Genomic DNA, 14,758 nt, shown 5'->3' on the forward strand with positions numbered 1-14,758 from the left:
TCCTTTGTAAATTTGGATTCTGGTTTTTGGACTCACAGTTTTGTTTGTAAATATGACATCTTTTTTAAAAAAAACTATTTCCTAAGACAAATTCAGCTACAGTCACAATGCCTCTGTGAGATGTATCAGATTAAGAATACACCACTGGCAAGTACCAGAATGGGAAGTTAATTACAGTGAATGTGAATGGTGAAAACTTCACCGGATCACAGGCCTGGTGTTCTGTCCTGGTGAAGCGCAGTTTCCTAATGAAACAAAAGTTTAAAAAAAATGAATGTGGGATGTCTGCAACATTATGCTTCCTGGGTGTGCCCCAAACTCTCTTTGTATTTTTCTTTTGCTCAGATGCATTATAAAGAACATGTGCACAAAATATATTAGACTGCAGCTTCATTTAAAAACTGAAAATATAATTGGTCCACCGTGACAACATATAGGAACACAAGAGGAATGTTAATGCTTGCTAGAGCTGAGACCAGACAGCAGGATTCAAATTATGCCCATAGTCTGGTTTCATCTTCCCTTGAATATGAGAAGTGAAGTTGAAGTTAAAGACAGGCTCCTGCCAAATGGCGTGGTGTGATTTCAAAGCCTGGTTTGAGCCTCAGGGATGTAGATTTCAATGCTATCTGCACTTTCTGTGGCAGAGTTTTGCCGATATGAGGCTGCTCTCTTAGCAGCCATGAGCCGTTTCCTTGCTTCTTGCCTCTGTCTGTCAGCAAGTTCCAATGACTTCTCCCGTGCCTGGGATAACCTTCCCTTCGGTGGTTTCTTTGGTATAGGAGGGGGCATCTTCAGTTCATCCTATTGACAAAAAGATTTTGAATAATGAATTACATTTATACAATTTCCAGTCTACCTCTTTGTTTCCTCTCCTCTGTGTTAATTTATTTTTGTTTTTAATCAACTTGAGTTCACCAGCTGAGGTGTCTGACCTCCCCACAATTGAAGACCAGTCAAGTATGGCAGGTGTGCCCAAGATTTTACCAAAGGGCAGGCAACACCCCCTGAATGAGAGAAGCAACAAGACCAGCAATGAAGGCATTGGAAAATTCTTGCCACCGGACAACAAAAGTGACGATTATGGTTTCAGTGGCAGAAGAGGACAAGTTCATCAGAGACAACGCTGCAAAATAAGGTGGTTTTCTGATAGACTTGGTGTAGGGGAGAAATAGAACATAGACCAGTACAGCACTGGACAGGCCACTCGGCCCACGATGTTGTGCCGATCCTAATGCCAATTTATACTAAATGTCCTCCTCCTGTGTTTCATCCATATCCCTCCATTCCATTTTCATGTGTCCATCTAAAAGCCTCTTAAACTCCACTAAACTGCCTGCTTCCACTACTGGTAACCCATTCCAGGCACCTACCACTCTCTGTGTAAAAATCTTACCCCTCACATTGCCCATCGCCTTTAAATTCCCCCCCCCCCCCCCCCCCGACCTTAAAAGCATGTCCTCTGGTGTTTGACATTTCTACCTTGGGGAACAGATTCTGACTGTTTACCCTATCAAAGCCTCTCGTAATTTTAAAAACCTCTATCAGGTCTTCCCTCAGCCTCTGACACTCAAAGGAGAACAACCCAAGTTTGTCCAACCTTTCCTTATAGCTCATATCCTCTAATCCAGGCAGCATCCTGGTGAACTTCTTCCACACCTTTTCCACGATACTCACACAATACTCCACCAGTACTGCACACAACAGAACTGCACACAATACTCCACGTGTGGTCTGACTAGAGTTTTATATAGCCGCTGCATGACTTCCTTACTCTTACACTCAACACCTCTACCAATGAAGGTAAGCATTCCATACACTTTCTTTACCACTTATCCACTTGTGCAGCCACTTTCAGTGAACTATGGACCTGGACCCCAAGATCCCTCTGTACCTCAATGCTATTAAGGGGCCTACCATTAACTGTAGACTTTCTCCTTTCATTTGATCCTAAAGTGCAACACCTGACACTTGCCCGGATTAAACTCCAACTGCCACTCCTCTGCCCATCTCTATAACTGTTCTATATCCTGCTGTATTCTTTGATAGTCCTTTACACTGTCCACATCTCCACCAATTTTGGTGCTAATCCACCCATCTACATTTTCATCCAAAACATTGATATACATTACAAACAATAGAGGTCCCAGCACCGATCCTTGCAGAACACCACTGGTCACAGACCTCCAGCCAGAATAATAGCCTTCCACCCCTACTCTTCTATAGGCAAGCCAGTTCTGAATCCAAACTTGCAATTCACCCTGGATCCCATGTATCTTTATCTTCTGAATCAACTTACCATGAGGGACCTCGTAAAATGCCTTACTAAAGTCCATGCAGATAATGTCCACTGCCTTACCCTCATCAAGCACCTTGTCACCTCCTCAAGAAACTCAATCAAGTTTGTAAGACACGATCTACCCCGCACAAAACATGCTGACTGTCCTTAAACAGGCCTTGCCTTTCCAAATGTGCATATATCCTATCCCTCAGTATCCTCTCCAACAGCTTCCCTACCACTGACATGAAGCTCATTGGCCTACAATTACCTGGATTATCCCTATTTCCCTTCTTGAACAAAGGCACAACATGCTACTATCCCGTCCTCTGGGACCTCGTCTGCTGCTAGTGAGGACACAAAGATCCTTGTCAAAGCCCCAGCGATCTCCTCACTGCTTCTTTCAATATTCTAGGATATATGCCATCAGACCCTGGGGACTTATCCACCTTAATGCTTTTCAAAAGATCCAGCACTACCTCCTCCTTAATCTCAAAACGTCCTAGCACATTAGCATGCCCCACTGTTTTCACTATCCTCCAATTCCTTCTCCAACACAATGTACTCATTTAGTACCTCAGCCACTTGCTGTGACTCCAACCACAAATTCCCTCCTTTATCCTTGAGTGGGCCTATCCTCTCTTTAGTTATCCTCTTTTTCTTAATATAGGTATAAAATACCTTGGGATCATTCTTGACCCTGCTTGCCAATGACATTTCATGGCCTCTTCTGGCCTTCCTATTCGCCTGCTTGAGCACTTTCCTGCTATCTTTATACTCCACAAGGGCCCAGTCTGATTTCAGCTTCCTCAAGCTTACATATGCTTCCTTTTCCTTCCTGATTATGGTTAGGACCTCTCAGGTCATCCAAAGTTCCCTTACCTTACCCTCCTTATCCTTACTCCTTACTAGAACATGCCGATCTCGAATTCTGATCAGCTGGTCTTTAAACAACTCCTACATGTCAGACGTGGACTTGTCCGACAGCAGCTGTTCCCAATCAATGCCCCTAAGCTCCTGTCTTAACCTGCTGTAATTTTCCCTCCCCCAATTTAGTACCTTCCCGCAAGATCCAATTTTACCCTTACTCATAGCTATCTTAAAATATAATGAGTTGTGGTCACTATTCCCAGAATGTTCACCCACTATCAGGTCTGTCACCTGGCCTGGCTCATTTCCCAAAACTAGGTCCAGTATGTTCTCTCCTCCAGTTGGACTCTACACATACTGTTTCAAGAACCCCTCGGATGCACTGAAGAAATCCCACACCATCCAAGCTTCTTGTATTAAGGAAGTTCCAATCAATACTGGAGAAGTTAAAGTCCCTCACTATGACAACCCTGTTGTTTCTGCACTTTTCCATAATCTGTCTACATATCTGTTCCTCCACCTCTCAGTGGCTCCTGGGAGGCCCATAGTATAATCCCATCAGCATAATTGCACCTATCCTATTTCTGAGCTCCACCTAAATTGCCTCTGTGGATGAGCCCTCCAGTGCGTCCTCCCTGAGTACTGTTGTGACATTCTCCCTTATCAGGAGTGCAACCTCTCCACCTCTTTTACCCCTTCTCTGTCACATCTAAAACAATGAAACCCAGGAACATGGAGCAGCCAGTCTTGTCCCTCACGCATCCAGGTCTCTGTAATGGCACTGTAATCTCTGTAATCTTAGCTCCTGTGTGCACAAACTTTCTAGGACCTGCACCTCTGGACTAAATAGGGGAGAAATCAAAATGGAACTGGGGATGTTAGTAGGAAGCAAAGAGAGATGGCTTTGGTCTTCTCAGAAATGAGCTGGAGAATATGTTGGCTCTAAACCTAATACAAGCATGATTGCTGGTAATACCAGCAATTTTATGGATGACACCAAGATCGGTGGAGTTGTGGACAGTGGAAAGGACTATCAAAGAATACAGTGGGATATGGATCAGTTACAGATATAGGCAGAGAAGTGGCAGATGGAGTTTAATCTGGGCAAGTGTGAGGTGTTGCACTTTGGGAGGTCAAATGAAAGAAGAAAGTATACAGTTAATGGTAGACCCCTTAATAGCATTGAGGTACAAACGGATCTTGGGGTCCAAATCCATAGTTCACTGAAAGTGGCTGCACAAGTGGATAAGGTGGTAAAGAAGGCATATGGAATGTGTGCCTTCATTTGTAGGGGTGTTGAGTATAAGAATAAGGAAGTCACGCTGCAGCTCCTAATACCAGATAATTGGAGACAGAAGCAACAGCCATGGGTGTCAATGGAGAATGCAGGAAGAGCCAGGCATCATCACCATACACTTCATATGCTGCAGGATAACATTACTTATGGGTAGTACATATATGACCAAGAGAAGAAGGGAAGATTTATGGAATGTAACAGAAATGAAAGCTTTTCAAATATATTCTCATGATGGTAGTACTACTAATGAAAGAAAGTCAAAATGCTATTAAGTTGGAGTCTTCAAGAAAAATGGAGGAGCTGGCAATGTCAAAGGCATGTGCTGAGAGGATAAGGAGAGACAGCATCACTCCTGGAGACTCTGACAACACAGTATCAATACTGTGGGCAAGACTGCATGAACTCTTATCTTCTAGCCCTTATCTTTGTGATTAACTATACAGATTCACTGCTGAGCATGATGTAAACAATGGCCGCTTTCTTTATTGCAACAACATTGTCAGAATGATACGCAGTCTTAATGTGGAAATGCGTTCTTAAAAGGGAAAAGCAATTATAGTGCATAATAACACAACACTAAAGGTGGAAGTCACAAAAAAAAAAGAATTAGAACAAGAGGTGTGCACAGAGATACATGTGATTGTGTGCTGGCATGGGTGTGCACTGGTATGCAAATTTGCTGGGTTATGTAGGGGAACTTGTGCATCCTTAATAATATTGGATGAATGAATATACTTCATATTCACATATTGTTAGATGATTGGAGGGGGGGACAGTGACTCCATTTGTCTCCTCTTGGCTGATAATTAGAGAAGTGTATGGGAGAGAGGCTGAATGATAATAGGTTTGAAATAAGTAAGGAGTGAGACAGAGGAGAGGGACAGGTTGATGAGTTTGGGGAATGAAATGGTAAGAAGCTGGCATGGTCCGGAGTGGAAGGAGAAATTAAATGGTTCTGGAGAAGTGATATGTCTTGTGGTCATAGAGGGAGGTGACAGAAAGAGTGAGTGTGAAGAATGAGTGAGTGATGAGTGAGCATGAGGAAGGGCTTAGAGGAGAAGGAGGAGGTGGTCAAAGCATCAGAGGAGGCAACAGCAAACAAACAAATGTGGGAGGAGGGTTAAGAGCAGGAGTGGGAGGAGGGGGGTGGAGAGGGGTCAGAAGACACAACAGGACAACTAATGAGAGGAAGGGTAAGATCTGGAGTGGGGGTAGGAGGTAGTACAGGGGTCAGAAGAAACAACAGCAGGATAGTAAATGCTTTCAATCTTGTGTAGATACTGTTCACGTGTCTAGATTGGTTCATTTTCTGGCTCTGAACCAATTTCCTGGAGGTTGTGAGCACAGGACTGTTAAAATGAGAAAAGGAAAAATGCCTTCTTAAAGTGAGGGAGAAGGTCATCACATAATAGATAATGGCATTAAATGAAAGACATTGTTACCAAAACCCAGCCCATGGGCACACAATGGCCATGAAAATTGACTCCCAATTGACTTCTCCACATAACATTGCCACGGTGATCTATTCCTGCATTATGACCTGCATACACCCTTAATTCCTCCATCACTGGGCTCCTTCTTGCCCCTCATTTCCTCTTCTGTATTAGCAGTTAGCATTCATTGAATAAATTCACTGAATAATAATAAGGAGCTCCCCTTAAGCCATTCCTTTTCTGGTTTCCTTAAACAGTCCACCTGCTCCATCCTCAAGATCTTGCTCCTCAAATGTAATGTTGATTTTCTTATTGAATCATCTCCACATTTCTGTGCTCTCCTCCTGAACTCTTGCCCTACCAACAATAGCATACGTGGAAGGTCCCAACAGATGCTATTGACCTTCATGATGTTCCATCATAAAAGCAGATATTTCTATCAAACATTGTTGGTGCCCATGGCAATTTCCATTTAAAAAGTTTTGAAACTTTTTCCTCATTTTATGATATTATTAGCAAGGAGAGATTGCCCTATGTGGTAGAATTTTATGTCTAAGTAATGGATTATGTGCCTGGAATACCCTATAAGAAATTTATGTTCTTTTTCATTTTGCTTGCTATGCATCATTATCTCTCTTCCTTGGAATAAAGAATTTATGCAAACTTTAATCAAAATCTGCCCTGCAACCATGATTTTAATTAAGTAAGTACATGTTGGATTTTATTTTCTTACTGTGGTTTGAAAATTCCTCAAAAGCATGCCTCCATATTAAAATTCAGTAAGCAAAATCAACATGAGCAGACGGGTGACATTCCAAGAACATGTATGGCTTACCTTTCTCTCTGAAGCCTCCAGCAATTTCCAATTATTGGCCTTTATCTGCAAAAGCTCATCAAATTTCAAAGTCACATCTTCAACTGATAGCTGTAAGAGGTCCCAGAACCCTGCTAGGTCCTGGGAGGTAGGCAAAGGGAACGCATTCGGGTCCTAAGAACACAAAAGAAGCAACAACAGAGGAAAAAAATCAAAAGCTTGGAAGTAGAAGCACTGGTGGATGAAAGTGTCCCAGCAGCAATAGCCTGCCTTTCTGATGTTTTTTCAAGAAGGTGGGAAAGAGATACTTGGGATTGTGGGAGCAGAGGGGCAGATGGCATTTTAAAAAAGAATCCTTATTTTAACATAGATGTCTGATACAGCAATTCAGCATTTATTGCAAAGAAAACAGAGTGTTCAAGTGGCTGCGCTTTGTGTTTGAGACGAGCCGATGAGTGTCTGGGCAGCACAGTGGCCCAGTTGGTAGAGACCTGTGTTCAATCCTGACCATTGGTGCTGTCTGTGTGGAATTTGTACTTTCTCCCTGTGACTGCATGGGGTTCCTCCTACATCTCAATGATGTTTAGGTTGGTCAGTTTATTGACTACTGCAAATTGCCCCTAGAGTGATATAGTTGGGGCAAGTTGATGGGAATGTGGGGGAAATAAAAAACAGGATGAGTGTAGATGGGTGCCAGATGGTCGATGTGGACTTGGTTGGCCAAAGTGCCTGTTTCCATGCTGTATGATTCTATAACTCACACTGTCACGGAATATCAGAGAAACAACCTTCAAATCTGATTAGAGAAATCAATGGAAAGGGGAAACTTACAGGGTGATACTGCAGTGACCTCCGCGGGGATCAGCTAGATCTAGGATTGAATGCAGGAACATTCAAGTGGCTCCGCTTCATGTTTGAGACAACTTGTTGAGTATATGGGTGTATGATTAAATGCATCAAGGCCCCTCCTTGTTATTCTTAAGCACCAGGCCTGAATACACATGTTTGTTCACAGTGGAACCAAATCATACTCAAGGCAGTGTCCCAGAGGCACCTCTGGTGTGACCATACCACTAGGTGGAGCAGTCTGCAGGCAGTGGATAGGTCTCAGGTGGCAGAACCTCAGGCTGAGCGCCAGAAAATCCCTGATGATTTTCCGACAGCTCATGTGTCAGAAGACCTTTGCCACTGTCTCTAAATATTTCTGATGATCAGACACTTCCAGAAACAGTTTTAAGTATTTTCTAAAAATTACTTAAATTGGTATCATGAAACAAAAAGGTTAAAAAACAATAAATTTACTTAAAAACACAATTCAAATAATTTAAAACATTTATTATTTAAAGTGAAGTGGAGAAAAAAAAATTTAGATTCACTTATCTCTTCAATGAAGGTTGATGAATGGGGCTGTTCTAGTTACTGATGTAAAGCTAAGAGGCCAGATATAAATCACTGTTGTTATGAGTTTCAGTGTCAGTATGCATTTCAGAATCAGCTCAATAGAATCAGGAACTGCCCCTACAGCCAGAAGACTGCATGCAAAAAGGAGCCACTAGAATATGGCGTTTGTCCCTGCAATAAATGCCTCAATTGTTCCCCTTTGTTCAGGGAGTGGGTAGGTTTGGAAGTCCGACAGGTGTTGACATGTGCATTGTAACTAGCTAGCTTGGTGAAGTCACCAGAAAGCCACATTGCTCTCACACCTGAATGTTAAAAACCCCCCCACCACTAAGTAAAATCAAAGCAACATTTCTCCTTCAGAACTAGTGCTTAAAAAAGGGTATGCATTTTTAAAAAATGAACAGAAATATGTGGTAGTTAACTTTTCGGAAATGTGTTTCAAAGATGATAGGGAGGTTCACTCTTTGGAAGAAGTCTGTCTGACACATGTGAAGAGCAGAATTCTAGATCAATTTCCGTTCCCTCTCTAAGCAAATGGACAAGTCCCATCCCTTCACCCCTAGATTTACCATATTCTGCTGGCAAAGTCGGTAAAACTGCTGGAACTTCTGTGACATGAGAAGCTGGGCGCTGCCCACTGCACTGCGGATCTTTTCAAGCACTAAAACACAAGGGAGTGCCATGTTAGATTCTAAATACAATTGTCGCACCAGAACAGTGAATCATTAATCATAAATTAAAAAACTGTTTAAATCTCTCCCCAAAATATATTTTTCTCAATCTCCAACTGAAAGGGAGATCAGACAGTCTGCTCCCAGACTTTTACCAAAGCCTCCTTTGTGTTGTATCAGGAGACATATCACACAGTTCTACAGTTATCCGGACAGAAGGGTGCAGGGTCAAATAATCATCCTGTCAGTTGTCTCTGTGAGTTGTTAGAGATAGAAAATAAGCAAAACGTTTTGAAGAAGTAGTATCCTGGCAGTAGTGGAATGAATTAACAAGATCCAGGAGGTCAATATCCAATGGGACAACTGTTCAAATTTCCTTTGCAGCAACTTTCTATAATTTCGAATGTACTGTTGAAAAGGTAAAGGCAGTGGATTCAATAGCAGTCATCAAAAAGGAACTGGATATAAACTTGAAAGAAGAATTATGGAGTTATGGGGAAAGAGCAGGAGAGTGAGATTAGAATGAGAAAGCTACTTGGGAAGGATAGCATAAGCAGGATGGGCCACATGGTTCCCGATTCTGTGGTGTCTGATTCTACAGTAAAAATTGAAGTGGAATGTTAGTGACAAAATAAGGGTCACAAGTTCACTTTCATTTTTAATTCCAAGAATATAATAAAATGGTCAAGTTCTTCCGTTGTTGCTCACATCTCCACAATCATACAGAATAATCTTCATTAAAACGAAATGTAGAAGTTCTCTGGTGCCTTTGTGGTTTCAGTAAGAGAACAGCTGAATCATAAAAAAAGACCCAAGTCTCATGTTTGACTCTCAATCTGTGTGCAATTGGCTGACATTGCTCGGGGAGACAACTGAGCTTACTGTTGTGCTCTAGGAAGAGACCAAAGTCTTCCACTCTGGTCATCAGTTATCAAGATGAGAGGACAAGATTGATAGCCCTACAGTCAAACAGACTGTCAACATTCCATGCAAGACTTACACATGGACTTTGGCAATTGTGCAATATGATTAAGCGATTTTATGCTCACAAAACAATATGGGAAGAACATGCACCTTCAGAAAAGATAGGGAAGGGGAGAGGAGAAAATTGTCTATTAAATTTAGCAGCTCAATTGTACAATAATGCTCTGCCTACTCCACTAAATCTTCACAATGGTTTTGTATATTGATAATTTAATTTTCACATCAATAATCAGAGAGAGAAGCTTGTATACACTCCAAACTTTCCCCAGGCTCAGATGGTTTACAATGATTCCCCAATATTTTTGGAAAGTTTTATCTTCCAACATGCACTAATATTATTGTCAGGACATTTGGATCAAAGTTCCCATCAAAAAGATCTAGTGTTTAAATTTCAGTGCAAGCTTGATCCTGGTAATTTGTTGTCAGATATTCACAAAGGTTTAGCCATGTTGTCAAGGAGAAAGGTGAGAAACAAGCTGGATGGATAAAACTGTGAGCCATTCCTTTGCACTTCCTAGTGAAAGCCCACAGTCAGATGCCCAGAAACAACTTGTTTGCTTGAACTGATTGTCACCAGGTGATTATACATAATGAGAGTGGAAAAAAATAACCGAAGAGATTTATATGAAAATGTGGGAAAATATAAATAGTGAAGTTACTTTATACACTTCTAAACTCAATATGAAGCAGCAGCATAAAACACAGAAAAAGGATGCAACCCAAATTATGATGACGGATGGGAAAAGGCCCTCTCCCCTTTCAATCAGTCCCCCAAAATTTTGCTTTGTGCATCAAAATATATCCGCTCCTCACTGCACTCAAAACCACGTGATACTGTGGGAGCAACAAAAGAACACATAATAAGAACCAGGTTATGTTGGGAATCAGGGGAATTCATCTCAATCCCCTGAGGCATTTGAAACAAGTGCAAATAATCATTAACATGAGATAACACATTACTAAGATGCTTAAATACGTGAAGAGAACTTACCCTCTTCAGGTAGGTCATTCTCCTCAGCTTCTCTCTCCATCTGCTGACACCACCCTTCCAATCGTTCTACCTCTGCCTGCAACAGCTTGATAAACCAGTCGCCATCTCTGTGGCACGGAGACACTCTGCCAGGATCTGGGTGGTTGTGAACACTGGATTCTCCCCAGTGCTCCTGGCGTTGGGCGTCAGCACTGTCATAGCGCATCCTGTAATCATCCCTGTACGCCCATTGTCCTTGCGTGTGAACAGTTCTGAATGAAGTGTACTCATTGGACTGCTCTGGCTCTGAGGAATGCCGCTCAAATGGCTGGCTGAACTGGAAGCCCTTGTCCTCTGTGCTCACACACACCCCAGGAATGCCCTCCAGTTCAAGATCAGCCTGTACGCTTGTTGTCACACTGTTCGAACGCTTAAACCTGGCGTGTCTGGAATTAAGGAAACATTGATTAAGCAACATTTAAGGCACAATCCCTCACTGGCATTTCCCCACCTGCGTTTGCTGTCCTCTTTTCTGAAGGTACTGGTGCCCCACACATTAGGTCACAGCCTTCTGGACACAGTCAGGCTTTACTTCCATGTTTCAGCCAGATATCTAGTCCTTGAGACCATGAGTGGTCAGGCCTCATCCTCAAATCATGCACTTTCCATGTAAATGCACTTTCCATTGTGTGTGTGTGTGTGTGTGTGTACATTGGAGATGGGAGGGTTTCCCTGGATGGATAGAAAAAGGAATCTCAAGCTAATTTGCATAACACTATTACAGCGCCAGCGACCCAGGTTCAATTCCCGCCGCTGCCTGTAAGGAGTTTGTATGTTCTCCCTGTGTCTGCATGGATATCCTCCGGGTGCTCCGGTTTCCTCCCACATTCCAAAGATGTACGGGTTAGGAAGTTGTAGGCATGCTATGTTGGCACCGGAAGCGTGGCGACACTTGCGGGCTGCCCCCAGAACACTCTATGCAAAAGATGCATTTCACTGTGTGTTTCGATGTACACTTGATTAATAAAGAAATCTTATCGTATCTTATCTTACTTGTTAGGCCAGAAGAACTGTCTGCTATTGGTGTTCTCACAATATTCTCCAATTCCATTAGCAGGGTAAGTAAACCAATGTCAATGTCCCTCTCCCAGACCAACATCCCCAGCATCGAGGCCCTAATTACACTTGGACAGCTCTGTTGGGCAGGCCACATCGTTCAGCTGCCTGACACCTGGTTCCCAAAACACTCTGTCCCACACTCCATCAAGGCAAAAGGAAGGCAAAATGGGCAGAGGAAAAGATTCAAGGATGTTCTCGAAGCTTCACCGATAAAGTGTAACAACCTCACTGATTCATGGGAATCTGTGGCATATATCTCCACTGAAAATGGAGAAGTATTAGGGATGGCATTGAGTCCCTTCTGCAGGAGTACATAGGAGCCCAGCGTAGATGGCAGAGGAGTGAATCATCTCCCAAACAAACCTCCCACCTCCCTACCCTGCCAAGAACCTCCTGACTTACCTGTGGTAGTGTCTACAGGACCCACATTAGGCTCAGCAGTCACCTCAGAACCCACAGAACTAGAGTGGAGCAAGTCATCCCTGAGCCCAAGGGATTGCCTAAGAACCAGATGTGGGAAGCCCCATTTCCATTATGATTTCCTCAAGCTAGCCAACTGACCCAGAGGAAAGGAGTCCCATGGTAGAAAATGTTCAACAGCCAGGATTCTGCAATTAGCTGTGAGCATTGCCAGTTCACTGGAGGAATTCTTCCCGGTGAGACACAAGGCTCACCCACATCAAGCCCCACCTATGTCAAATGCCACCCAAAACCATCCCTACCCCCCCCCCCCCCCCACCGCAACCGACCTAGACTGCTGCCAAGGTTTGACATTTGCCTTATTGTTCCAGGTGGAGGTCGAGACAAGGAAGGAGGGGGAAAAATGGGGAGGAGGAAGGAAAGAGGGAAGATGGAGGACTGTGTTGAATGACCAATATTTGTAACCTGACAACACCAGGGCTATGAGGTGCTTGTTAATTACTGAGAAGCCATACTGATTGCTTACTGTCTGTAATCTGTGGTGAATCGACTAACTCATTACCTTTTGAATTATATTTCATTTCTGTGTCTTTTAAAAATATAAACTGTGCTCACATATTGTTTAAATTAACAACTCTTAAAAGCAAAGCAAGAAAATAAAAAATTACAAGAGTAACACCACTTTATCAACCTTCTTTCAAAAATCAATATTCACAAAATCCACCGCATTAATTCTGAAATTTGTCAGGCATCATTTGCATTTCAAAAATCTGAATGGGTGTCCTCAATTAACCCACATATTTCCAGGTGATTATTAATATGACTTCACAAGGTTGGTAATCATTTGGTGTCTCTGCAAGCTATTGACGTGAGACTGACATATCTATAGCTACCTAGCTGATAATGACACAAGAGATTCTGCGGATGCTGGAATCTGGAGCAACACACACAAAATGCTGGAGGAACTCAGCAGGTCAGGCAGCGTCTATGGAGGGAAATAACCAGTCAACATTTTGAGTGAGAAACCTTCATCAGGACTGGAAAGGAAGAGAACAGAAGCCCAAATAAAAAGATAGGGGGAGGGGGGATGAAAAGGGATGATGTGAGAAGCTGGGAGGTGATAGTTGGAAGAGGCAAAGGGCTGAAGAAGAAGGAATCTTATAGGAGAGGACAGTAGACCATGGAATAAAGGGAAGGATGTGGGGAACCAGAGGGAGGTGATGGGCAGGCCTTGAGGGCGGGGGAGGGGAAAGAAAAGGGGTGAGTGGGCCACAGCAATGAGGGAAAACAAAGACTGGGGGGAGGGAGGGAAAGGGAAAACAGAGGGAAGTGGCTGGCCACCAGGAGATCCTGGCTGTTGTGGCAGGTGGAGTAAAGGTGTTCAACGAAGTGATCTCCCAGTCTGCGTTGGGTCTCATCCATGTAGAGGAGGCTGCATCGGGAGCACCGGATACAATGAATGACACCCTCAGATTCGCAGGCGAAGCATAGCCTCACCTTGATGGACTGTCCAGGGCCCTGAATTGTGGTGAGGGAGGAGGTATAGGGGCAGGTGTAATGCTTTTCATGGTTGCAGGGATTGGGGGACTGCTCCGTCAAGCACCTTCGCTCTGTCTGCTGCAACAGCCAGGATCTCCCGGTGGCCACCCACTTCACTCCCACTTCCCATTCCCATGCTGGCATGTCTATCCACGGCCTCCTCCACTGCTACGTCGAGGCCAGACGCAGGTTGGAAGAGCAACACCTCATATTTCGTCTTGGTAGTCTCCAACCTGACGACATCAACATCGATTTCTCTAACTTCCGGTAACCCCTCACCTCTGTTTTTCCTTTTCTTCCCCCCCCCCTTTGTTTTCCCTCATTCCTGTGGCCCCCTCACCCCTCCTCTTCCCCCTCCCCTGGCCTCACGAGCTGCCCATCACCTCCTTCTAGTTCCCCATTTCCTTCCCTTTATTCCATGGTCTACTGTCCTCTCCTATAGGATTCCATCTTGTTCAGCCCTTTGCCTCTGTCACCTGTCACCTCCCAGCTTCTCGCATCGTTCCCTTTCATCGAGGGAAACAAAGGACTGCAGATGCTGGAATCTAGGTGAAAAACACAATGATGCTGGAGGAGCTCAGCAGGCCAGGCAGCATCCGTGGAGAAAAGCAGGCGGTCAACGTTTCGGGTCAGGGACCCTTCTTCACGACTGAAGAAAGGAAAAGGGGAAGCCCAATATATAGGAGGGAAAAGCAGAGCAGTGATAGGTGGATAAAAGAGGGGAGGCGGGGTGGGCACAGGGTGGTGAAAGGTAGATACAGGTAAGAGATAGTGATGGGCAGATGCGGGGGAGGAGGGGAGAGCAGATCCACCGGGAGATGGGTCAAAGGTAAGGAGGAAGAAAAGGGGATAGAAAAAGCAGAGATAGGCTAGGAAAGGGAAGAAAAGAAGAGGCGTGGTTGGGGTGGGTGTGGAAAGGTGGGGTTTACTTAAAGTGGGAGAATTCAATGTTCTTCCCCCCT

The 14,758-nt window shown here is 43.8% G+C and overlaps 1 protein-coding gene across 1 annotated transcript in view; it reads right to left on the bottom strand.

Moving 5' to 3' along the window:
* Nucleotides 1–293: 293 nt before the first annotated feature.
* The window catches only part of LOC127581607 (disks large-associated protein 2-like), a 464,246-nt gene continuing 449,781 nt past the window's right edge, over nt 294–14,758 (bottom strand). Inside the window, exons 11-14 of the mRNA XM_052036111.1 lie at nt 10,740–11,164; nt 8,663–8,754; nt 6,714–6,866; nt 294–804 (exon numbers count right to left, since the gene is read on the bottom strand). Of these exons, the coding sequence (XP_051892071.1) occupies nt 586–804; nt 6,714–6,866; nt 8,663–8,754; nt 10,740–11,164 (889 nt within the window). The 3' untranslated portion in view covers nt 294–585. The remainder of the gene's footprint in view (nt 805–6,713; nt 6,867–8,662; nt 8,755–10,739; nt 11,165–14,758) is intronic.

This window comes from Pristis pectinata, chromosome 22 (genome assembly GCF_009764475.1).
Source record: "Pristis pectinata isolate sPriPec2 chromosome 22, sPriPec2.1.pri, whole genome shotgun sequence".
NCBI lineage: Eukaryota > Metazoa > Chordata > Chondrichthyes > Rhinopristiformes > Pristidae > Pristis > Pristis pectinata.